Source organism: Trachypithecus francoisi, unplaced genomic scaffold (assembly GCF_009764315.1).
Source record: "Trachypithecus francoisi isolate TF-2019V2 unplaced genomic scaffold, Tfra_2.0 Lachesis_group20, whole genome shotgun sequence".
In the NCBI taxonomy this organism is placed as follows: Eukaryota; Metazoa; Chordata; class Mammalia; order Primates; family Cercopithecidae; genus Trachypithecus; species Trachypithecus francoisi.
The window spans coordinates 23,333,029-23,358,046 of NW_022681466.1; the positions used below are offsets into that span (position 1 = coordinate 23,333,029).

Sequence of the window (25,018 nt, forward strand, 5' to 3'; positions counted from 1 at the left end):
GCTCAGTGAGAAGGCCTGCGGTTGGTGGCTCCCCACCTTATAGCTGCAAGTCGGGGCGAAAGCTGGAGTGTCTCCTCCCAGCAGCCTCCTCGCCTCCCGGCAAATCTCCGAATCTCCCTGGAAACTCCTGGTTGCTGTGGCCCTTCCTCCCTTGACTGGCTTCCCTCTTTCCCAAGGCCAGAGGTGTCCTCTCTTCCCCTCACCTTCCTCCCTCTTCCCAAAAAAACGTTTAGGAAAATGGGGGTGGAGACCACCAGCCTGGAACTTCAAGTCCAATGGCAAAGTCCCTGACCCTCCCCCCGAGGCTGGCGCCAGCGTTATTCTAGGAGCGATTAAACTCTTTTGCTACCCCCTGTGCCCCTCCCAGTTCGGGGGGCAGTTTAGGGGAGGAGAGGGGGTAATGGTGGAATTCTTTCCTTCACTCTCCCCCGACCACTTCGTCCCCTCCCCCTCATCCCCTCTACACAGAACTAACTGGTAGGGAGAGAGGAAGAAAGCCTGGCATTGGTTCCCCATTGGATGTTTTAAATCTGTCTCCGGCCCTGGCCAGCGCCTGGGGGGAGGGGCGGGGTGTCCTGCTCTTGGGTGAGAGGCCCAGGGCCGCTCCTGAGCTTTCTCCCCTCTTTCCTGGAAAGCGACTGTTCGGGAGGGTGAGAATGGTATAAATTTCAAAAACAACGAAACCTTCTTTTGCCCCCTCCGCAGCATTCGCCTCCGGGCTTTATTGCAACTTTACGGTAACGAGTTCATTTATTTAATTCGCGGTTGTAGCTCGGGGGTTTCTATTAGACAGGACAGGGTGGGGCTGGGGGGCACAGGGTCTCCCCTGAAGGAAATCTAATTAGAGTGCAGCACTTAGAACCTTGAATACAAGTTTAATGAAGGGGAGGAGAGGAGCTGCAGGGAAGAGAAGTTTGCTCTGGGTTGGGGAAGGAAAGCTGGAGCTGCTCCCGATAACTGCGGGGTCTGGATGAGGCTTTTTCCTGCTTCGGGGGCTTTCCACCTTCTGGCCCCGGAACTACTACTTGGAGTAGGGACCGCGTGCAGGGAAGGCGGGGCGGATTCTCGGCTGGCGGCTGCCTCGCAGGGTCCCCGAAGCTCTCGCCAGCCGGAGTAAAACCCAAAAGATGGAGCCTCAGGTTCGCGCTCTGCGTTGCGGGTGCCGGAACCGCGATTCCAAAAGAGCTTCCGGAGGTAGTTTCTACGCATTGCGCCACTTGTCCCTTACTCGGCTTCTGGAGGCCTAATAACATCCACCTGCTTTGGAGTTAGAAATTATTTCGGGTCTAGAGTCCGCGTAGACGCGACCCTCCGATCCCGTTTGGTAGCTTGCTGAAAGACTCGCTGCGGGGGGCGGCGTTTGGCTCTGAGGGAGGGGAAAGGTCTGGAGGGCAGCTCAGAGTACAATTGCGCCTTGTTGGTGAAAAGGCACCCTTGCTTATTTTTCGAAGTATATGTGTATGCCTCTGCGTTTATTCATCTGTGAGAGCGTTGTCTGGATTCACCTATTGTGACATTGTGTTCACATGTTTGTCCGAATGGTAAGCAAAACATTTCCTCCTGTAACTTAACATAGCCCTTATTTAAAAGTAAATAGCTGCAGGCGAGTGTAGGTTTGTAGATTTTGTTGTGATTTAAACACAAATAAGTGAGAGATTTCAATGTGGTCGGCCGGGGATAGGTGGGAGACTAAAACTGTTTGGGAAGGGATTTCCAATAAAAGGACTTAATACAAAACGAAATTAAGTATCTTTTGCACAGATTCCATACAAGTAAATCCGAAAAAAAAGTAGGGGGTCCACCGCGAATTGTTATGGCAAGGAAGATAAATATATTACTAACGAAGACATGGACAGAAGGCGGATGGCGCTGCGGCCTGGCTCCCGGAGCCCGACCGCCTTCTTCCATTCGAGATCGCTCGTACCGAACCTCCTTGCCTTCTTCCTGGGTCTCTCGGGGGCTGGACCAATACATCTGCCGATGCCCTGGCCGAATGGCAGGCGACATCGGGTCCTGGAGCCGCTGCACGCAGCCCAGTAAGTACCCAGGAGGCCCCAGGCTGCAGGGAGCCGGTAGCTCCGCGGGGGATGAAAGACTGCCCACAAGTTCTCCTGGAGTGGTGAGCCTCTGCCGGGAGGGGGCGCCCTTGTCTTTTTAATGGTACTAACACACTAGTGGAATAAATCTCTAAGATTCCACATCTTTTGTTTGCTTTGAATTTATTGCGAGTGAAAAACAGAGAAGACCCTTAAGTTTCAGTTCCTGATAGCAGAGTGTGGGAGTTAGAGCACGAGGAGTCCAGAGGTCCCAGACCCCCAAAGGCCTCTACCAGGGCCATCTCCGTTAGTGGCGGTGGCAGCCCCTCTTGTGGCCTTTTTCCTCTCTCCAAGGGGTCACTCCGCACCAAGTCGCTCCCCCTCATCTACCTCGCCCCCTCCCCACAGGCCCATCTGCGCTGAACTCTGGCCAGTTCTGAAGTCGGCGAGGGAGGGGTTTACTTGCCCGATCGCTGGTCGGGTTTGAGCATATACAGACAGAGGAGTAAGAACCTGAGATATTAAACGCTACCCACACGGGGCTTCCTTGAAGGAGGACGTGGAAGGCAGAAAGTGACCTCCTCTGAGCAGTGTATGTAACCTAGGACCTTAAGCTGGACCACGGAGCTTGGACGATTTTTTAAATCAGGAAATCGACCTCCTCTTCCTCCTCCTGGTCCTCTTCCCCCGAACCCGCAGTTCCCATGAACTCACACTCTTTGGCCTTTTCCCTCAGCCCCGTGCTCCTCTTTGGTAAACAGATTTGTAGGAGTCTAAGTCACATCCCACCCTCACCCCTTCCCGGGAGAGGAGCCAGGGCTAGGATCCCACCCGACCGCAGGCCATAAACACTCGAATCCCTTGGCTGTGGCGGCTGCCGCGGGGTTTCTTGGAGAGCTGGCTCCAGGAGGGAAAGGTCCTCGAGGTAGTGGTGGACGCGGCCCCCTACCGACTGCTTGCCACCGACCCACTACTCGCCACCAACCCGCTGCTCGGAACTTCGGTTCTGCGGGTTCTCCAGACTTCAGGCCTGTGCGCTCAATTGTGGAGAATGGCCTGCAGGCCCCCTCACTCCCACCCTCCACCCCCCACCCCCAGCCTAAGATGCAGGAAGGCCCAGCACGAACCGGTTGGCTTTGCTGCGTGGCCAGGCGATGAGTCCCACAGGGCCCTGAGCCCAGGTACAGGACATCAGAGAATGAACACAGAGGCAGAGGTCCCCATGTCCCTCTCAGAGTCCAGGTTCTGCAAAGAGCCCGTCTGTCTGCCGCTTCCAGAATTCCGCACTGTGGATCTGTCTACGTGAACTGGGAAAACAGGGTTGGCACCACTCTGCCGCTGTTTGTGCCTGGGAAGGGCTGAGTATGCAAGGCCACAAACATCTACTTCACTGGGCTCCCAAATGCCCAACAAACCATGACCTGCTTTGGTCAGAACCACCAGAAATATTAAAGGAAGACTTAGAGAGTTTGTGGGAGGAAATCCCAGGCACTTTCTCAAACCTTTTTCTCTGGAAGGAAGGACTGACTAGGGGTAGCCTGCTGGCTTCATTTTCACACGACGCAAAATCATCGTGTTAAGAATGGGGGCTTCCAAGACCAGTGGGTACAACCTATGGGGTGGACAAGGAGGGAGGAAGAGACAACCTCTACCTGCCCAGCTGTCAGCTGAGAAAAATGCTAAACGGACATCACAGCCACATAAGCAAATCTGCCCTTTCCCCTGTCCTCAGTCTTGCTGCTGTTACCAGGATGGGAGGTGTAATGGAAGGGGGTCTGAGAGAAAGCTTCCCTGCAAGGGGATCGCCTTCCAAGTTTATTCATAATCAGCTCAATTCATGAAAGCAGTTTCTAAAGTGCTCTACAGAGCTCTAGATAGAAAATATGAGGCTAATGATCATGGCAGCTAGTACTGGTTATCGTGATTATCGCCACTGTCAGGATGAATGATGATGACTGGGACAGGTTCTCTGGGTACCCTGGTGGAGTGGGCTGTCACAAGGGGCTTCCCTCTCCCTGCACATACTGGGTACCCAGGCCACTCCTGAGGAACAGTCCAGGAGCCAGTGGCCTGGGAAGGATGTTGTCCCTAGGGGCCTCTCAGCAGAGTCCTTGGCTCCAGCCTGGGCTTGGCAGGTTCCTGGTCTCCCCAGGACACCCCCCATTTTCCCTCCTCCCACCCAGGCAAGGACATCTCTTTAAGGAGTAGCGCTGTTCTTCACCTTGGCAAGAACCTTCTTCTCTTTGACCCGGCGGTTTTGAAACCAGATGGTAATCTGGCGCTCCGAGAGGCTGGTGGCTGCCGAGATCTTGCGCCTCTTGTCCTTGGTGATGAACTTGTTAGCCGCATACTCCCGCTCCAGCTCCCGCAACTGCCCCTTGCTGTATGGAATGCGTTTCTTGCGGCCGCGACGAAAGGCGCAGGCGTCAGGAGGGTGCTGCCCGCTGGAGTCTGCACGGCAGGAAAGCGAGGGAGGAAAAGGCATAGTCAGATCCCCACCCATGCAGACCCAGACCCTGCAAGCCCCAAGCTAAGTCATCCCACAGGTGCACACAGGTCACCCTGCAGGCACACGTGCAATCCTGTTCCTCCAAAGCATATGGGGACACCACCCTGGCTTCCGGCTTGTTCTCTCCCCGCCGCTCAGCCTTGGTTCCTGAAGGCCATCCTCACCCATCACTGCTCTCACACCCGCGAATCTGCAAACATATCCCCGCACCACACACAGTCAGGCCTTTGCCCACCATCACATACTCTTCATGCATTTCCAGACTCTTGACCACTCTTTTAGATTCTACGGGCAAATTCTGGAAACACGTTTCTCCTTCCACTCCCACTACATGCATATACATGTGTATACACATGCGCACACACACACACACATTCACCCATCCCAATGCACACACCTATATCATGACTGCAGGAAACCTAAATTTTTCTTTGGAAATTGGAAAACTCATCTAAAAGAAAGTGAGGGGTTGTATTCTCTACAGTACATCCTATCTCCCACACCTACTCCCCACTCACCGAATTGAGAGTTATTTAGCCTTTGTGTAGAATTAGTCTGGAATTGTGCTGGGTAGGGACACCGTGATCCCCACTCAACAGCAAAGAGATCCAAACCTCTCAGACGTGTTAAAAGGCTGGTCCCAGGGCCTCCTGGAGAAGGGAGGTGGCCCTCAGGCTTCGAATAGCACCCAGCTCAGGACCCTCACACAGACCTCCATCTAGGCCCTCCAGCTGCCTGGACCCTCCTTCAGAGTCCTAATTACCAAGGGAGGAGCACCAAGCTCATCCTCACCAGCCCAAGTCTCCCTCCTCCTCCTCCCAGGGAAATGCCAGTGGGACCCACAACCCCAGGCTCAGAGACAGGGGGACCCAGGGTAATAGAGGTTACCTGCAAATGCTGCCTTCCAGAAGGGACCTGGTGGGTTCTGTTCTCCCTGGCAACACATCTGACTGTTCCAGCCACCAGCGAGAGCCCAGGACTGGTAACTGTCCACAGGCAACAGGGAGTCATGTCGCGGTTCCCCGGGAGCACCCAGAGTCTGCACCACAGACACGTCCAGGTAACTGGCCATAGGCTGGTAGGTTCCCGGATATCCCGGATAGAAGGCAAACTCAGTAGGGCGGCTGGGGTATTCTTCCCCGGCCGTGGGAGTCTCCGTGGGATAGGCAGCCAGGGTGGCTGCCTGGGCACAGGGTTTCAGTGAGCTCCGGGAAACTCGGCAGGAGTAGTACCCGCCTCCAAAGTAGCCATAAGGCACTGGAGCTGGGGACGTCCCCTGGGGCACCCCGGGGCATGGGTGGCATTGCTTTGGCGGCTCCGCCGAGCCTGGCAGATCCAAGGGGGCATAGTTGACAGCAGGCATCAGCGTAGGCGCCGCTGGGTGGCTGGTCAGAGGGGAGTGGGCGACCAGATTCCGCCCACCTCCCGCTCCCAGCAAGCCTTCGATATCCTTGGCTCCATCCAAGGTGGCATAATTGCCGGGCTCCATGGAGCCGAGGGTCGGCTCATGAGGTGCGGGGGCGGGGAATCTAGGGGGCACCCAGCTCGCTCTCCCCACCCAGGCCCGGGGAATCCAAAGCGTTTTAAATCGCTCCCAGCTCGCAAGGCGCCTGCATTCGCTCAGCACGGCCGTCTTGACGCAAGAGACGCAGGGGCCTGGGCACACGCGCTGATTGGCTGCGGCCTGGGGGAGAGAAGCTAATAAAATCCTAAAGGCAGAAACTGCGAAAATACTTTACCCCAGCTTTTTTTTTTCTCTCTCGCTCTTTCTCTCTCGCTCTTTCTCTCAGCTCTCTCTCCTCTCTCTCTATTTCCCTCTCTCTCTTCTTTTCCCTCTCCACTCTTCTGTCTCTCATTGCACTTAAAAACAACACGAGAGTAAAGGAAGGAGGTGTCCTTTCGCAGCTTTCCAATTTGCAGAGTCCCAGTTCCACGTCCGGGGGGAGGGGAGGCGTGGTGGGCGGAGGGAGAGGGGATGAGGGGCCGGGCCCCACCTCTTTCTCCTCCCCTCCCTCACTGGCTCTCTGTCTCCTGCGCTTTGGCAGGTTTAACGAGAGAATAAAAAGCTCTCCCTATAAAGTGTCCATCTCCTGGGGGGGAAGGGGAGTCGGGGGTGGGGCTGGGAGGCCGCTCCCGGCCTCAAAGGAGAACCCGGGAATGCGCCTGTGTAAGAGGAGGCTGGGAAATGGGGGTTAATGGGTATTTCCGGCAGCCCCTGGCTTTGGGTCCTGGGTACTAGCACTCTGGTTCATTCCTGGTACCCTTCCTGTCCCAAATGTCCTGGAATGAGCTGCTCCGGGCCCCAGGGAGGTGCCCTGGACGCCCCTTGCCCAGGGACTCACTACTGCCCGGAATGCTCTGGAGGCCCTGATTCGGGTGAGGCTGAGGGAAGAGGCGGGAGACACGAACTCAGACGTAGAAGACGCGCGATCTAGACGGAGCCCAGGACTCTCCACGTCCGGACCTGAAGGGGAAATGGAGCCTCTAGAGTGGCCTGTGGAAGGGTCTGGATTTCCCTTTAAGTGTGGGGAAAGACGTACAGAGGAACGGAGATCCACAGGACTTGAGGGAGGGACTGGGAGAGGGAGAGATGAGACCCAGAACAGCAACACAAAGAGGGAAAGAGAGAAGTTGACAGAGGGGATGGGACACAATCTTGTAAAATCCTAAAGTGCCAGTCAGAAAAGAGAAAGAAAAGAGAGTCGCTTTCCCCCTTTTTTGGGATCTAAGGAAGTCTGAGGAAGCCAGGCCTGGCTGACTGCCAGAAACCAGCTGTCGGAGTTCTGGACCCCAAGAATACTGACGCCTGTGTGGAGATGCCAGTCTCCCTGCCCTGCAGCCCTCTCCCTATGGTCTGCAAGGAGCCTAGGAAACTGTCCTGATGCTGGCACACTCCCACCCAAGTTGAGTGCCCAGAAAGTCCAAGACCCCTATCTGCCTCCTCCAAGTTTTAAACTTCCTTAGAAGGAAAAGGGAATGGGAGGGGAAGCCCCAACCATTGGCAGAATTGCTTGAGGCCCCTCTATTGGGGCCTATTGTGCAGTGCAATTCAGAAGAATCAAACGGTTTGTTTCATAAATCTGTCTTTAGAGGTTTTCCACTTCCTTTACTACCCCTCCCAAATCAAATTCTTCTGTCTGCTTTTTCTAGAACTCCCAGTTTTTCTGGAGAAGACAGGAATGTTTCCATTCTACACGAGGGTCTTGGCAATTATATGGAATAGATTACCCTAAACTCTGGGCGGACTCAATCATAGCCTCTCACCAACCTGACCTTGAACTTAAGCCACTTTGTGGGAAAGGGCCCACAGGCTGTAGTGCACATCACTCTTAATGAGCATTGCTGTAACTGAAGACACCAAGCACGAAATCTTCACTAGATTTTATTGCATTTGAAAACAATATGGAAGAAAAGGGAGACGTCATCTCTCCAGTGCTTTCCAGTTTCTCACCAGAGTTTCTTGCTTGTCTAATTATGAACTGCAGAAATATCCAGATTTTTACCTAAAGACTAAGAATTTTTCACCAATTTTTTCTTGGTAGATGATAGATACATGGGGCATGTCCACAGTTTTAGGCAAACACACACACAAGCACATTTATTCATCCTTGTACAGTAGAGGCATTAATAGATCCCTAAATTTAAAAAATAATAATAGTCAGAGTCATGCCCTATGACCCAGCAATTCCATTCCTAGGCATAAACCTAACAGAAACGAATATTTATATCCATCGAAAGGCATGTACTAGTAGGTCCACAGCAGCTTTATCCATAGTTGCTCAAACCCACCCACGGCAGTGCACGCCTGTAATCCTAGCAACTAATCCTAGCGGAGGTGAGAGGATCGCTTGAGCCCTGGTGTTCAAGACTAGCCTGGGGCCAGGCGTGGCGGCTCAGGTCTGTAATCCCAGCACTTTGGGAGGCCAAGGCAGGTGGATCATTTGACGTCAGGAGTTTGAGACCAGGCTGGCTAACATGGTGAAACCCTGTCTCTACTAAAAATACAAAAAAAAAAAAAAAAAGAGCCAAGTGTGGTGGTGGAGCTATTCAGGAGGCTGAGGCAGGAGAATCACTTGAATTTGGAAGGCAGTGAGCCAAGATCATGCCACTGTGCTCCAGCCTGGGTGACAGAGTGAGACTCCATCTCAAAAAAAAAAAAAAAAAATCCTGGGCAACAGGGGTAATAGGGATAATAGGGATACCCCATCTCCAAATGAAACCAAAATATAGTAGCTCAGAATTAGAAACAACCCAAATGTCTATCAACAGTAGCATGAGTAAAGAAAGCATGGTATAATTAAACAATGAAGTACTACACAGCGTTTTGAAAAAGAATAAACCACTACTATACACAACATTGATGAATCACAGATATGTGGATGAAAGAAGCCAGATACAAAAGAATAGCTTTTGTATGATTCAATTTCTACATTTCTATGCAGTTCAAGGACAAGCAAAATTATGGTATAGTGATAGAGATTGCCATGGGGAGACGTCTCCTGACTGGAAAAGGACATAAAGAAGCCTTCTGGGGTGCTGGAAATACTCTCCATCTCAATCTGTATGCTAGTTACAAGACTTTGTTGACATGAAAATTCATCAAGCTGTACACTTGGGATTTCTGCACTTTACTGCATATCAGTTGTATCTCAAATACTAAGGAAAAATAATTAAAAACAAAAATTTTTTTAATTCATTTCAACACTTCCTGAAATTGTGCTTTTGGATATATAGCGTTCTTATCCATATTCATTGAAATAAGTAGCTAAGTGCATGTAACTTCAGTGTGGTGGAATGCAGAGATGGTTAACTTAAACGTGGAGGGAGTGGGGAGAAGGTCACCAGCTGTGCTGGAGACCCTCCTGTAAAAGGATACGTTTCAATACAAATAAATTCTATAGTGCTTGTTTTATTTGCTTTACAATTTATTTAGCATCTGCTAGATCCCAGGGAACAGTTCTGGATCTCATTTTTATTTTATTTTATTTCATTTTGTTTCATTCATTTTGAGACAGAGTTTCACTCTGTCACCCAGGCTGGAGTGCAGTGGCACGATCTCAGCTCACTGTAACCTCCACCTCCTGGGTTCAAGTGATTCTCATGCCTCAGCCTCCTGAGTAGCTGGGATTACAGGTGAGTGCCACTACGGCCCAGCTAATTTTTTATATTTTTAGTAGAGACGGGATTTTGCTGTGTTAGCCAGACTGGTTTCGAACTCCTGGCCTCAAGTGATCCCCCTGCCTTGGCCTCCCAGTGTGCGGGATTACAGGCATGAACCACCACACCCAGTCTTGGATCTCATATTTATTAACGCTTGGGTATGTGCCCCTATTTCCTGTACATAGGTATGTGTGTGCATCTGCCCATGAGCTGTCATGGACCTCAACTGGCATCAGTTAAAGTAAGATTAAGTCTCCTTATCTGTAAAATACGGATAATAATTCTTTCCTCACATAAATACTGTGGTGATACGAGATTTTGCACATAAAAGCCTTTCACAATCTGAATAAATATGAGCTCTATTTTTATGACTCCCTGTGTATCTGCTTCTAATGAATTACAAGCAACCTGTTTTTACTTGAAAAGGAGAGTTGCCCTAAAGAGTGCCAGTCACTTCTCACTTGCTCCCTCAGCCCTGCATAAGCTTCATAGTTCTTGCATCGGGAAACTGAGGCTCAGAGCCTCCAAGTCCTCCCTGGGTCTCTACCTGAGTTCAGCGAGGAAGTCCGTACACAACCCAGGCGTCCTGATCTTCCAGACTGACTGGACTGAGACTGCCCTTCCCCCAGCCCCACAGATGCCTTTGTATCCTGCTGGGAGCCTCCTGGCAGACCCTTCGGGAGCCCGGAGCCTCCCCCAGCTTTCTTTACTGACCCCACCAAAAGCGCTGAAAGCCTCAGCGTGCTCCTTTACATACCGGCCAGACACCTCCAGGAAGGTCAAGGCCAAGTTGAAAGTTAAGAGTCTGTTTACCTCCGGGAGCCCATTCAGCTCGGCCCCACAGACCGCCTGTGACCTTTACAGCCCGGCCTTTGAGCGCAGCCGCCGCGCCCCCGGGGGTTCCGGCAACGGGGACTTGGCACCTCCGTGTCAGCTCCCGCCCCCGCCCGGGCTAGGGACCCGCCAACGAGGGGTGGGGGCGGGAGGCGCCCACCTGCCGCTCTTGAGGGCATCTGCTAAACTATGTTTTATTTTTTGTAAAGTGAGTGCCCGCTGCCTGCGTTCTCCCAACTGGAGCAACCTCTGTGGCGGGGACGATGGCGGCTGTCAGGTTGGTAGTGATGAATAGAGAGGATTTCTCTGCAGCGCGACGCTCCCCTCTCCGGAAAGGTGGGCTCCGCGGTCCGCCGGCGGCGCGGGTCTGGCTGAACTGCTTGTGGTCTCCCAGCTCCTCTTGGTTTTATGAAAATGGCCTAATTAAGGTGTGCTCTTTTCTTTCCTTCCTCTTTTCATCTTTTCCTTCCGTCTGCATTTTATCTCCTGTCTTTAGTCTTGATATCTTCTTTTCTTTTTATATTTGTGTTTTTCCCACCGCCTTTGCTTCCTTCCATTTCAGTTATCTTGCTTTTTGTGTGCTCTTTCTTGATTTCTTTCTTTTCTTTTCTTGTTATTGTTCACTCTGGTTCCGCCACCCACCGGTTGCTCTGTCTTCATTTTCCCTTTAGTACTTTTCTCCCTGTCTCTCTTCGCACTTACACTGTTTTTCTCTTTGTTTGCTTTTTCTTCCTTATTTTTCCTTCTTCTCTTTTCTCGTTTTTCCTTCCTCCTTCCTTTTGTTCTCTCTCCTATTTCTTTTTTCTTTCTCTCATCTCCGTTTTACTTCACTTCCTCATCCCACCATACCCGTTTTTCCTTTGCAGCGCTCTCACCCAGTTTTTCCATTGTTCTTCTCTGAAGTCTGGAAAGGGCTTGCAAGGCTACAGCTCTCAGGGGCCAGAGGCTACAGCTCTCAGGGGCCGGAGCCTGCGCTTGGCAGGGGACGACGGCCTGGAGGACGGCCTAGTGTGGCTGTTGGGACCCCGGAGCCCTGCCCTGGAGCTCTGCCTAAGGCTAGAATAGCACCGGCTGGAGATGAAGGGTGACTTGGGCCTTTCTCCCTGAAATGAAGTCAAGCGTGGTCTCTCCTGGCCTTAGAGGAAAATCTTTTGGACAACTTGACAACGGGATCCGAGACTTAAGAGCTCAGAGGATGGAGGCATGGCTGCTGGGGAGGAGGCCACTGTCACCTCCTCCTTCCTTCCCCAACCCAGTCAGCCCTGCGACATCCTCAGGAATTAGAACCCTCTCAGGACAAGCCTAAGTGCCTCTGAGGCCAGGGCTGAGGGAGCCAGCTATGAAATTAGAGCCCATCATGGCCTCAAACCCATGGGACAAATGGATCTGAGGAGGAATCAAAGGATGGACAGCTGAAGGGAGAGGCTTGCTCCAGCCTCAGGGCGGCCACGGCAGCTGCTGCGTGCCCTGAGGCCGCCTGGAAACCAGAGGAGGGCCTAGCCAAGCCCAGAGAACTGTGAGTGGGGTCCAAAGAGGAGGGAGGGAGGAGAGAGGGAGGAAGGGGGTCAAATATGAGGGTCACTGAACAGAGACCAAGAGTCTCCCTTCCTCTAGTTCGGCAGGTCTAGGTGAACAAGCCAGCTGTTTCTTGCCTATCATGCATCACACGTGCTGAATAGGGAGACTGGTTGGTCCCAGGGTCCCCAGCCCCCTTCTCCAACCCTGGGCTTTAATGGGGAGTTACCCAATTCGGAGAAACTCAGCCCAGATCAGACCCCAACCATTAGGAAGTCTGGTCCTACGTGGCCGCACTGCAGAGCAATCCAGAGTCTCATGTAATGTAATGTTCTGTTCTAGCTCAGTGTGCTGGACCAAGTCAGTCGCTCTCTCTGTGCCTCAGTTTTCCTATCTGCACTGTGTAAGGAGAGAAGGACTTGATCAGCAGACCTTTGAATCCCTGCAAGTGTTCACCTTGAACAGAAGAGTGATGGCGGGCAGCAGGAGGGAAGGGAGCTTTACCGGAAGGAGAGGGAAGAAAACAGTAGAAGGAACAATGAAGAGTCCAGGAAGCTGCCATGCATTTTTCCATGTGTGTCTAGTGCAGGCACAGTTATTAGTGCTTTGAGGGAGCCCAGCCACTGTGGAGGCAACTATCATGTTCTGACTCAGTTGGGGCAGGCAGCCAGCCTCACAGTTTAAATTCTGCAGTGGCTCATTAAAGGGGACCAAATTGCCTGGGAGATCACCTCCTCCATACTTTCCCTATAAATCCCTCCAGTCACCCAGCACAGAGACACTTGGAAGTAAAGGAATAGGAATGGGATACTCAAATGGGGACCCACAGTTAGTGTCTTTAGGGGTTTCAGCGACTTCCAGGGTCATGGGCGACTGGGCTTTCTTCTTTCCAATCCCTGGGATCCTGGATAGGACTCAGGAATAAGGAATGTATCAAAAAACCTATGTGCAAATTGAAGAAAGCAATTTGAGTCACTTCCAACTCTCCCACCACCTCCACTTTGTTTTTCCTTTCAGGAAATGTGTGTTGATGATACGACTATTAGGAAAATGCTGGCTGCTCTCAGGACTGCTAGTATAGACTCTGCCAGAGATAAAGATTGAGTCTTCATTCCTTAAATCAAGAAGAACGTCAGCACCAGGGCCCTGGCCCCTCAAGTCCCAAACCCACCTATTTGGCCTGAAGTGGAGCTGTAGAGTTAAGGCCTAGGGGAAAGTACAGTTTGAAAGATTTGATTTCTTACTTTGATTCCCCCATTTACCTTAATGAAAGTCCTGGGATCCTTCCAAAAACCCAGAACGTGACCATCTTGTGACCTACCTCCCTTCTCACTGTCCCCCCAACCCCAATCCCTATAGCAAAAGCCTTTCCCTTCTCTTCCCACTAAGATCTCTGTTCCAAGAAACAAAGTTGGGAGAGGAAGAAGGCAGGCATTTCGCACACACACAGATACACAAGGTGGAGCGAAAAAATGGTCCATAATTCATCCCTACCAAGTACTATCCAGTTCATGGTGCTCATGGGTTCCTGCTCTTGAGTGCCACAAAAGACTACCCCTCTTGGGACTCAATGAAGGCTTGAAAATAACACTGCTCCAAGAGTATCTGCCTTTCTGAATCTCAGCCCCAGCTTGAAATGAGCATTGGGCAGTTCCTAGTTACTGCCCTGAGGACTCTAACCTGGGGAAAGTCCATGTTAGCCAGGCCCTCAAGGTTCTGGGTCAGCCATTTACTCCAAATCCTGACACCTTCTGAGACTGGAGAAGTCTGGCTGATTGTCTGCAGCCTGTCTGCATTGACCCTACTAATCCAGAGGTGATATCGGACCATACACATAGGACTCCTCATCAAAGTGGGATTTGGGATTGGAACAGAGCTCTGGGCTTTTAATCTGCCTTGGCTGTGAATCACTTGAGCTTAAACTGATCATTCTTCCCTTCTACTCCTTCAGAGGTTTTCTAAGAGTTCTGAGAGGGAAAGTAAAATGCTTTTCACTTTAAATTGTAAAATCATGCACTTAGGAAGGCCGAGGTGGGAGGATCACTTGAGCTCAGGATTTTGAGACCAGCCTGGGCAACATGGCAAAACCCCATCTCTACAAAAAATAGCCCAGTGTGGTGGCACACGTCTGTAGTCCCAGCTACTTGGGAGACTGAGGTGAGAGGATCACTTGAGCCTGGGAGGTTGAGGCTACAGTGAGCCGAGGCTGTGTCACTGCTCTCCAGCCTTGGTGACAGATAGAGAACATGTCTCAAAAAAAAAAAAAAAAAAGAGGAAAATTACTCACAGGTTTGTTTGTTTGTTTGTTTTCTATTTGGTCCCTGTAACGTCTATAGTTTTGTTCATAATTGGAAGGGACTCTAGCCACTACTGAAGAGACAGTGAAGATCTTTGCTCTCCCCTCATGTTGCTCATAGCTAGGGCTTGGATTTGAGAGGAGATTCCAATGTTGGAGGCTACTGTGTTGCAACTGACACCAGGGGAAGCTTAGAAGCTTAGAAAACTTCCTCCTGGCCAGGCACAGTGGCTCAAGCGTGTAATCCCAGCACTTTGGGAAGCCAAAGCGGGTGGATAACCCAAGGTCAGGAGTTCAAGACCAGTCTGGCCAACTTGGTGAAACTCCATCTCTACTAAAAAATATTAAAAATTAGCTGGGCGTGGTGGTGGGTGCCTGTAATCTCAGCAACTCGGGAGGCTGAGGCACAAGAATCGCTTGAACCCAGGAGGTGGAAGTTGCAGTGATCTGAGATGGTGCCACTGCACTCCAGCCTGGGTAACTAAGAGGGATTTCTTCAAAAGAGAGAGAGAGAGAAGAAATAAGAGAAAGAAAGAAAGAAAGAGAAGGAGAGAGAGAGAGAGAGAGAAAGAAAGAAAGAAAGAAAGAAGAAAGAAAGAAAGAAAGAAAGAAAGAAAGAAAGAAAGAAAGAAAGAAAGAAAGAAAGAAAAGAAGGAAGGAAAGAAAGAAGAGAGAGAGGAAGGAATGAACTTTCCCCTATGAAGTCCTTAATTAGGGCTCTCAGCTTAGGGGACATGTAGAGCTCCCTGCCTTTCCCTTCTCTTAATGAGCAGAGAGCTCTGCATTCCCTGCCTCCCCAAACGGGTCAGTTGGTGTTTGGGGTCAGGAGACTCCTTAGAGATCATTCAGTGCTAACCAGCATTGTGCTTGGGTAGCTGGGGGCAGACGCCTAGGCAAGGTTGATGTCTTGCCCAATTCAGAGAGAACTGACCTCAGGCAACCCATGGCCAGTTCTGTGGTACCAGGGAGCTCTGAGCTACTGAAGTGGGAGCAGAAGAAATAAAGAATACAAAAGGCAGACAGCTATGGCCGCTGGATGCAGTTTTAGAGTTTCTGGTGACGCCCTGACTGTTCTCCATGCCTGCCCCACGGGAGTCCAAAAAGTCAGGCAGGCTGGGACTTTTGTATATAGAAGCTCATACTTTCAGGATGGTGTTCTGGTTCCAGCTCAATGCCCACCAAGTCCTAAGAACCCAAAGCTTGGTCACAAGGGTAGTCCCTCCCAGGTTGAAAAACTGCTGGTCTAGCTCTATGAGGCAAGGCTAGGGCTCCCAGTTTCTTAATTTCGAGATGAACCTGGAAACTTCCCCTAGAAATGGTGCTCAGCCCCAGAGACTTAGGCGGAGGAGTTGGGGAAGAACCGTGGGAAGCAAACCCTGGTCTCTCCAATCCCTCCATCCTCTCAATAACCTGTCTGGCCCAGGCCCAGCCCGGATCTCCAGCTGCCTTTGGTAGGGGATGCAGATAGGGATTGTGGGGGCAGGAGTGCTCTCTGCCCTTGAATTGGAATCCCCTACACCAGTCTACCGGTAGATTCTGCCTCCTTTGCCTGCTTGTCCTCCACCCCCATCTGCATGGTTTTTCTAGCCTGTGGAATCACCTGCCTCGGAAGTGCAGGCCAAGCTTTGGACACGGGAAGGCACAGACTGACGCCGACCAGTCCATCCTCCCTGGCCTTGCATGGCCCAAGATCCGTGCTGGTCAAGCCGGCAAGGTGGATCGCTCTCAGGTGGGAGAATTCATAGGAACTAAGGGGAACCCGCCAACTCTTCATCAAGGCTAGAGGCCAGCCTAAAGAATTTTTCCCCTTTTTGTCCCAGAGACATTCTTTCCTTCCTTCTGCGTGTGTAAACACCTGGTCGGGCAGATTTTTCAGTAATGGGACTGAGTCATCTCACCGGCCGGGGTTTACTGCCCAGCTCCTCGATGGTAAAGCGCCCTGCGGCCCGCGGGTGAGGTCTTTAACAGTCCAGCCAGCGCAGCTAGAGAGCTGGGGAGTCTTCTTGCAGTCCCTACCTTCTACTCACGCACGCAAAGATCTCCTCTATGCTGGTAGGTGCACCTGCCCTCCACCGATCCCCACCCTGAGCGGAGGTCGTACCTCAAGGCGAAAACCCGCTTAGTGCGTTGGCGGGTGGCGAGTTGCCGCCTGCTTGATCCGGGACTGAGAAGCTGCACTCCCTGACTCCACTATGGCCAGCACCCTGGGCCGCGCAGACCCCTACATCTCTAATCCCATAGCCCTCTAGGACTCCTTGGGGCGGTCCCTTTGGAAAGTCTGCGAGGTGCCGGGTACTTTAAGTACCCTGTAGGTGCCTTTTATTTAATCCGCACAACAAAAGAACGGGGCAGGAGTAGGGGGAAACTGTTACTTCCGTTTTGCAGATAAGAGAACTGAGCCGGGCGCGGTGGCTCACGCCTGCAGTCCCAACACTTTGGGAGGCCAAGGCCGGCAGATCGCTTGAGACCAGGAGTTCCAGACCAGCCTGGCTTGAACCCTGAACTTCTGGCTTGAATCCGAAGCTGGAGGGTACAGTGAGCCGTGATTACGCTGCTGCACTCCAGTCAGGGAGACAGAGCGAGAACCAGTCTCAAAAAAGAAAAAGAAACAGAAAGCTGAGGTTTAGGAGACTAATTTGTCCAACTTCTAGAGGCAAGTCGAGTCTTTATGGCACCAAATCCTGATTCCGATATTTTTACTTCTCTTCCCTCTCCAAACACAAATAGTTGACACATTTTATTTTATTTTATTTTGACACAGGGTCTCATTCCCTCACCTAGCTTAGAGTGCATTGGCGCGATCACGACTCACTGCAGCCTCGACCTCCCGGGCTCGAGCAAATCTCCCACTTCAGTCCCCTGAGTAGCTGGGACCACAGGTACTTACCACCACCCCAGCTAATTTTAAAATTTTTTATAGAGACGAGGTCTCACCATGTTGCCCAGGCTGGTCTCAAACTCCTGAGCCCAAGCGACCCTTCCACCTCAGCCCCCCAAAGTGCTGGGATGACAGGCATGAGCCACTGCACCCAGCCATGACAAATTTTAAAATGGAAATAAATTTCATTAAATCTCATTAGTATCTCAAACTAATATTAAAAACAGACCTAAGATATTTGGGAAATTATTAAAGGGAAAAGGGAAAAATTAAGGGATTTGGAAAAATCAAAACATGAACTCTAAAGGAAAGAAACCCGGCCCGGAGTGGTGGCTCATGCCTATAATCTCAGCATTTTGGGAGGCCAAAGCGGTTGATTACTTGAGGTCAGGAGTTCAAGACCAGCTTGGCCAACATGGTAAAATCCTGTATCTACTAAAAAAAAAAAAGTACAAAAAGTAGCCGTGCGTGGTGGCATGTTCCTGTAGTCCCAGCCACTCGGAAGGCTGAGGCAGGAGAATCACTTGAACCCAGGTGGCAGAGGTTGCAGTGAGCCAAGATGGAGCCACTGCACTCCAGCCTGAGTAACAGAGTGAGACTCTGTCTCAAAAAATAAAATAAAATAAAAATAAAAATAAAATTTAAAAAACCCTTTAATACACTGTCATCTTTTTTATCAGTGCCCCCCATGACTTCTAAAACTACAAAAGTGGAGACCAATTTCTGTCCTCTTCCTCCCACTCCATTCCTGTCACCTGGTTTCACTTTGGAGGCTGAGTCCACATGAGTAACAAAGGAGCTATACCTGGCAAATGTTCACCTAGAGTTGAATTGTGGGAGGCTTAAACTCCTCTAATGGCTCTGTTACCCACACTGACAGCAGAAAGGGAAGCATGGTTGGGTCAACCTGGTGCCAAAACACCTTCCAAGCCTGTCCTTTCCATGGGGGAAAAAAATGGGTATTGGTGGGCACTGAGGATTCTGAATTTGATTTTATAGGTGGCTCTCAAAGTCTCACCCTTTAAAATTGAGGGTAAACATTGGTGTACATGTGTGGTTTTTAAGGACATGAGCCCACTGCTTTATTGATTTTTCTTTTCTTTTCTTTTCTTTCCCTTTCCCTTCCTTTCTGTTCTTTTCTTTTCCTTGAAGAGGGAGTCTCACTCTGTTGTCCAGGCTGGAGTGTGGTGGCATGATCTCGGCTCACTGCATCCTTCGCCTCCTGGGTTCAAGCGATTCTCCTGCCTCAGTCTCCTGAGTAGCTGGGATTACAGGCACCCACCACCATGCCTGGCTAATTTTTGTATTTTTAGTAGAGACGGGGTTTCACCATGTTGGTCAGGCTGGTCTCGAACCCCTGACCTTGTGATCTGCCCCCCCCACAGCCTCCCAAAGTGCTGGGATTACAGGTGTGAGCCACCACACCCAGCTTAGTGATTTGTTTTCTAATGGCAAATTCTACAGATACAGAAAAGTAAACAAAAAAAGTGTAATTCAACTGCTTATACTTATCACCCAGCTTCAACAATAATCAACTCATAGCCCATTGTATTGCATTTCTTTCTGGAGGTGTTTTTTTTTTTTAGACGGAGTCTCACTCTGTGGCCCAGGCTGGAGCGCAGTGGCGAGATCTCAGCTCAATGCAACCCCCGCTCGCCTCCCGGGTTCACGCCATTCAGCCTCCTGAGTAGCTGGGACTACAGGCGCCTGCCACCACGCCTGGCTAATGTTTTGCATTTTTAGACGGGGTTTCACTGTGTTAGCCAAGATGGTCTCAATCTCCTGACCTCGTGATCCGCCCACCTCGGCCTCCCAAAGTTAAGAGCACCGCGCTCAGCCTTCTTTCTGGAGTATTTTAAAGCAAATCCCAGACTTTTTTTTTTTTTCTCCAGAATACTTCAGTTTGAATCTTTAACAGATTAAAAAATTTTTTTGTTTGTTTTTAGAGACGGATCTTGCTCTGTCACCCAGGCTGGAGTGCAGCATCACTGAAGCCTTGAGCTCCTGGGCTCAAGTGATCCCATGCCTAGGACTATAGGACTACATGCATGTGCTACCATGCCTGGGTACTTTTTTTTTTTTTTTTTTTGGTAGAGACAGGGGTTCCCAGGTTGGTCTCAAACTCCCTTGCTCAAGCGATCTGCCGCTTTGGCTTCCCAAAGTGGTGGGATTATAGACAAGAGCCACTGAGCCCGGCCTATTTTTATTTTATTTTTTGTAGAGACAAGGTCTCCCTTGTTGCCCAGGCTGGTCTCTAAACTCCTGGCCTCAAGGGATCCTCCGATCTTGGCCTCTCCAAGTGTTGGGATTATGGGCGTAAGCCACTGTTCTTTTTCTTTTTTTATGTATAACCTTTATGTGATTATCACACAAGACAAAATTAAGAATAATTCCTTAATACTATCCATGTTTGAATTTCCTCAGTTGTCTCAAAAATGTCTTTTTACAATTAGTTTAAGTCAGGATCTAAACAAAATTCACACATTACATTTGCTTGATGTCTCTTAACTGTCTTATAACCTGTAACAATTGCTCCCAATCCTCTTTTTCATGCCGTTACTTTATTTAAAAACCTGGACCAACCCAGTTCTCAAAAGGTATTGGACATCTCAGAAAACATGACTGCTCTATGTTGAACCAAACAACTGATTCTTACAGGTTTCTTTCTTACTTGTCCTCTGGCTGTGGCAGCCAGGTGTGGACAGGAGAGCTGCATCTTCCCCTCCGCACCCTGCCAAAGAAAGGAGAGCTGGAACAGGCAGTGCCCTCCCCTGCCCACCCACTAGGTCACTTTCTGACTCCTGTTGGTCCCCTCATTGCTCTTGGAGTGAGAGACCTCACTCCTTCTCTCACTGGAGGCAGCCAAGAATGGGATTCTCTGGTGGGTCTTTGGATTATGTAAGTTTCAAACACTGGATACATAGCTCCAGATCTAAAGCCATGATTGCTGCTGTAGGGGCAGGACTGTTCATTTCCTGCCTTGGGGATGCACCCAGAGGCCTGAATGCTCCCCAAGGGAACCAAAGAAAGAACATGGTCTGTTTCAGAGGTGGAGTGGCCAGTCTAGCTCTGCCATCTCTCACTCCTTCCTGCCCTTAGGGTACCACTGAGGTGGAAAGCCTGAACTGCTGTCTCTGCTCTGGCTTGTGCTCAAGCTGTGTGTCCTTGGGCTGGCCATCTCCTCTCTGCAGCCCTTGGTCTTCTCATTTATAAAATGGAAGTGATCCTGTCTGCCCATCCTTCCTTACAGGGGTGCTTCGAGACAATCAATCATGATGAGGCAAATTGAGATTCTACAAAGAGTGTTATGCCTATATAACAAAGTATTGTTTTTCTCATAGCTGGTGGTATTTGAGGAGAAGGTGAAGATTTTGGTTGAAAGAGGAACCAGCAGACAAACTTGCTCTCTTTTGTATAAAAAGAAGCCATAACACGCCCCACATCCCTCAAGCTAGGAAGATACCTGGGCTGGATGTTGACCCACTGGAGAAGCTGTGACGTCCTAGCATGGAGAAGAGTACCAGGATGCCCACTCCCCTTCCCCAGGAACCACCAAGGAGTCTGGAGCCTGGCCTTATCTCAGCCCTGAGTCCCCCTCTCCCGGCATGCACACTCCTAACTTTTTTTTTTTTTAGATGGAATCTTGCTCTGTCACCCAGGCTAGAGTGCAATGGCTCAATCTCAGCTCACTGCAACCTCCGCCTCCCAGGTTCAAGTGATTCTCCTGCCTTAGCCTCCCGAGTAGCTGGGATTACAGGCACATGACATCACGCCTGGCTAATTTTTGTATTTTTAGTAGAGGTAGGGTTTCACCAAGTTGACCAGAGTGGTCTGGAACTCTTGATCTTAGGTGATCTGCCCACCTCTACCTCCCAAAGTGCTGGGATTACAGGTGTGAGCCACCACGCCCGGCCTCCCCGCTTCCTTCTTTCTAGGGCTCCTAGCTTTGGTGCGCCAACTACTCAAAGCCCCAACTTCTCTCCAAGAGGAATTTCAAGAAACACTGACCAATCTGGTTCCAGAAGTTGAAGAGGCCCCAACCAGGCTGCAATAAACCTGCTTTACCCTTCTAAGCTGAAGTCTCTCTTGTCCAAATCTTTGTTCACTGGGACCGGGTAAGAGGGTGACTCCGTGAGTGCAGAATGCAGCACAGACATTACTGAAGACGCCTCACATTTTTCATTTCCAAACAAACCTAGCTCATAAAAAGCCAGGGCATGTAATAAATTCTCCCCTGCAGGACATGGTTTTAATTAATTGTTGGGTTATTCAAGGTGACTCGTGTGAAACACGATTTGCACTCATAAACTGAATCTCACATAATCCATTCTAAGTAACTGGCTGCGAGCTATCCTCTCCAGAGACTTACACGAAACTTATATTTATCCTTTGAGGGTATTGGGGCAAAATGTAAGGGTGACTTCAGTTTAAAGAGAGCTCGCTTGGCTGGCTAGGAGTACTAAGAGACTGGGTCTTGTTTTCTCAACTGCTGATTTGATGAGGTTTATTTCTTAGAACATCTGGTATTTTTATATGTATAGTATATATATAACATATGTATACATGTATACACACATATACATTTATATATTTTAATCATTTGTTTTGCAATATCTGCAAAGGATATGTGAAGCCATCTCTTGCAGAATAGAAATTGATGCTGAGTTTTTCTATAGCTAACCTGGCAGCCGAAGCTCCTCCTACTGCCAGGGCCTCTGAAATTTGGTCTTTATCACCCATGATCCATGTTCACCTCACATCTCAAGGTCTCTCCTGTGCAGTGTGGAATTGCTCTTGTCTGGGATTTATACTCCTTTCTGTGTAACTTTAAAAACTCCAGGCCCCACATCTACAAAACAGGCTTCTGTTCAGAGTGGGTGTGAGCCTCTCCCATAGAACCATTAACACTGCAGAGCCTCTTGGTTTACAGCATTAGGGAGTCTACGTTTTTGAAACCTTTTTGGGATGGTAGGGTTGGGGGGCTGAGTCTGTTCATGTGAACAGAATCTGGAAATGGGGAGGGAGTGCATCTGGCTACTCTGTGTAGCTCCACCTGTTTGCCAGGTGCCCTCTCCAGACCTGGGCAATGCAGAGGAGGGGGTTGGGTGGGGGAGGGGAAGGGATCCAAGGGAGACTGTGAGCCCCCTACCCAGATTTCAGCCAGAGAAGAAAGGGGAGACTCTGGCATTGCACCTGGGTTCCTGCCCCAGAAAAGAAGGTAAGATCTGATTTTTTTCGGGGAAGGAAGGAAGGAGAAACTGAAGGAAGAATGGGATGGCTTATTTTCTCTCAGTTTTTGTCTGACCCCTGAGTTAGAAGCAGAAGGCTCTGCTAGGGGCCCTGCACTCAGCCAGTTCTAAGTAGAGGAAGCCTCCTTCAGCTTTGCTTCTTCCTGGCTTTCTTTTCCCTTTTGCCTCCTTTAATTCCCGTTCTTGATCTGGAAGCCAGACATTTTTTTTTCCCCCAAGTAAAAGAGAGGCTAGATTGCAAATACCCCCTCAGCTCCCTGCGGACCCTAGAACTCTGTCCTGACTGGTCTCTGAAGCTCCTCTGGGCCTTCCAAACAGTGGATAAAGTCTGTGTTTCAGCTAGAGTCTCAGCCTGGAATTTCTTTTTCATGCATGGGCAGGCCTAGGGACTCTAAACTTTTGAAAAAAATAAAATTTTCTTCCTCTCTCTGACCTTCTTGAACTTTCAGTTCCAGGAGGAAAGAAATAAATGTGATGTAGTTTCAAAGTATGTGGGAATTTAATAAATGCAGGCCGTGGAGGGTCACTCTCCCCATGAAGACAGCTTTGTCTGCCCCAAAAGGCATCTGAAACAGTGCCATCCAAAACCGTGCCCACAAGCACCCACCTGCAAAAAGATACAGTGCTGGAACAACAGCAGCTGCGTCCTCACACACAGATGAGCTGATCCAGCCTTTGAAGGAGCCAATTAACCAGAGATGGGTTAATTCCTTCGCCAGACCCGAGGTATTGAATGCAGAGAATCCTCACTCCAGAGAAATGGAAGCAGTCTGTGACAGACAGGCAGAGGGACAGAGGGACAGATGGGAGCTCACACAGGGAAAAGAAGAAGCATGAAAATTGGAGTTAAAGAAATCAGGGACTTTCAGGGCATGCAGATCAGAGCCGATGGGAAGTTCCAGAGAGCTGGATAGGACAGTAGTGGAGGCTGGGATTATCCAGAACTTGTTTTGACACAGGTAGACCTCGCTCAGCTCAGCACCCGCTAGGTTGGCTTTCTAGGATGACAAAATAACCAGCCAGCCCTGCCAATTCTGGGAGAAATCAGCCAGTGCCATTGTTTGGCTTTTCTTTGACCAAACAATAGTTGATTGGCTGGAATTTTCACTTTCCCTGAGTTGTTAGCTCCTGCCAGGAGCTAGTCAAGGTCCCTGCGCTTAGCTAAGAGTAGACCCCAGCGCCTTCTCTCCCAGCCAAGAGCTGATCGACCTGTCAGTGGGGGAAAATCTCTCAATCACTCACCTCTACTGACTGAATATTGAGAGGAAAGTGTTTTGGTTTGTTGCTTGTAAACAAAGTTTTATCAGCTCTAATCTCTTTCATCAAGTTATAGGCCCAAAAACAGTACTAGACACCCACCCACATTTTTAAAGCCCCAGAAAGCCTACACGTGTGTGTGTGTGTGTGTGTGTGTGGTGTGTGTGTGTGTGTGTGTGTGTTTGGTAGCCTGTATCGGGAAGTTTTTATTTTTATTTTCATTTTCATCATTAGTCTTATTCTTGGTTATCTCTACTTGTTTGATGTGACAGAGTCACAGCTATATTCACAAGAAAGAAAGCTGAAACATTTGGGCAAATACTCAGATTCCAGTCTACTCCCCAATCCCCCCCCCCCCCCCCCCCCCCCCCCCCGCCTCCATTTAGCCCCATCAGTCAGAGGGCCCTGGAGGGGAATGGGAGTGGAATAGGGGATTGAGGAACAAGATTCGCTTGGCTGACAGTGGTCTTTCCTTCCTTTAGTAGTTTCTTTGGAGGGACTGATGAGGGAGAGCAGAATCCCCAGGAAGGGAGTGGAGGAGGTGGAATGCTGCCATCAGTGAAATGGAGAAAGAAGTAAAGAGGGGGTTGCTGGTTGGGGGTAAATCAGTCCCTTTATAATTCCACGATGTTTGCATCCTTTTGGCTTCTCAGAGGCTGCGTTTTGAGGAGACACCAGAAGCCTGGGAAGTTCGCTTGCTGGTTCTCAAGTCAGAGTCCCCCTTCCCGGGGCTCCTTCTGGGGACTCCGGGGAAGGGGGGTCTCTCTGTCCGTCCTGCAGCTACTCTCCTGGCATAGATGCCCCGCACCCCCACCTGGGGCCATCCTTATCTGTCTGTTCTCCATCACGATTGATCCTCCAAGGTAGCCAAGGCTCCTGCTGACTACAAAAGCATCCCCAGGATTTCCTTCTTGACCCGGTTCAGGCATATCTCTTTATATTTCCATGCCTCGGTTTCCGTATATTTTTATTGCGGAGGACTCAGAAGACAGCTGAGGCTATTGTCCAGGGAGGAAAAGGGAGAATTCGGGCAAATCTGTGGGTAGGGGCCCAGACCCAAGACCCGTGTTTCTCCTGCGTGGGTTGGAGTCTGTCTCAGGTCGCTCCAGGGACATCGAGAGCCCGCACCGCCGAGAGCCCGCGCCGCCGTCCAGCGGGAAGCAGCGGACCCACAGGGGCCTCCAGCCGCCTCCCCGCTCCCGCCCCATGTTTTTCCTGGGCCTACAGCTCCGTGGAGAGAGCGTGAGAGTTCTCGGCCTGCGAGCTTCCTCACCAAATCCCCGA

General features: G+C 50.3%; 2 protein-coding genes and 1 long non-coding RNA gene across 3 annotated transcripts; 2 read left to right on the forward strand and 1 right to left on the reverse strand.

Annotated features, from left to right (window-relative positions):
• The first annotated feature begins 671 nt into the window (after nt 1-671).
• Nucleotides 672-2,141, forward strand: PRAC2 (PRAC2 small nuclear protein). The gene is given in 2 exon segments (XM_033183360.1): nt 672-2,022; nt 2,025-2,141. Coding segments are annotated over 2 exon segments (273 nt in total). The 5' UTR covers nt 672-1,848; the 3' UTR covers nt 2,124-2,141.
• A 59-nt stretch (nt 2,142-2,200) lies between these two features.
• On the reverse strand, nt 2,201-6,465 carry HOXB13 (homeobox B13). Its single transcript, XM_033183359.1, has 2 exons — nt 5,434-6,465; nt 2,201-4,487 (listed from the first exon to the last, which is right to left on the reverse strand). Exons 1-2 carry the CDS (start codon nt 6,032-6,034, stop codon nt 4,234-4,236), a joined length of 855 nt encoding a protein of 284 aa, XP_033039250.1. The 5' UTR covers nt 6,035-6,465; the 3' UTR covers nt 2,201-4,233.
• A 4,156-nt stretch (nt 6,466-10,621) lies between these two features.
• On the forward strand, nt 10,622-20,910 carry LOC117067173. Its single transcript, XR_004430644.1, has 3 exons — nt 10,622-12,055; nt 15,938-16,402; nt 20,570-20,910. It is a non-coding gene; the product is annotated as an uncharacterized LOC117067173 (long non-coding RNA).
• The last annotated feature ends 4,108 nt before the right edge of the window (nt 20,911-25,018 follow it).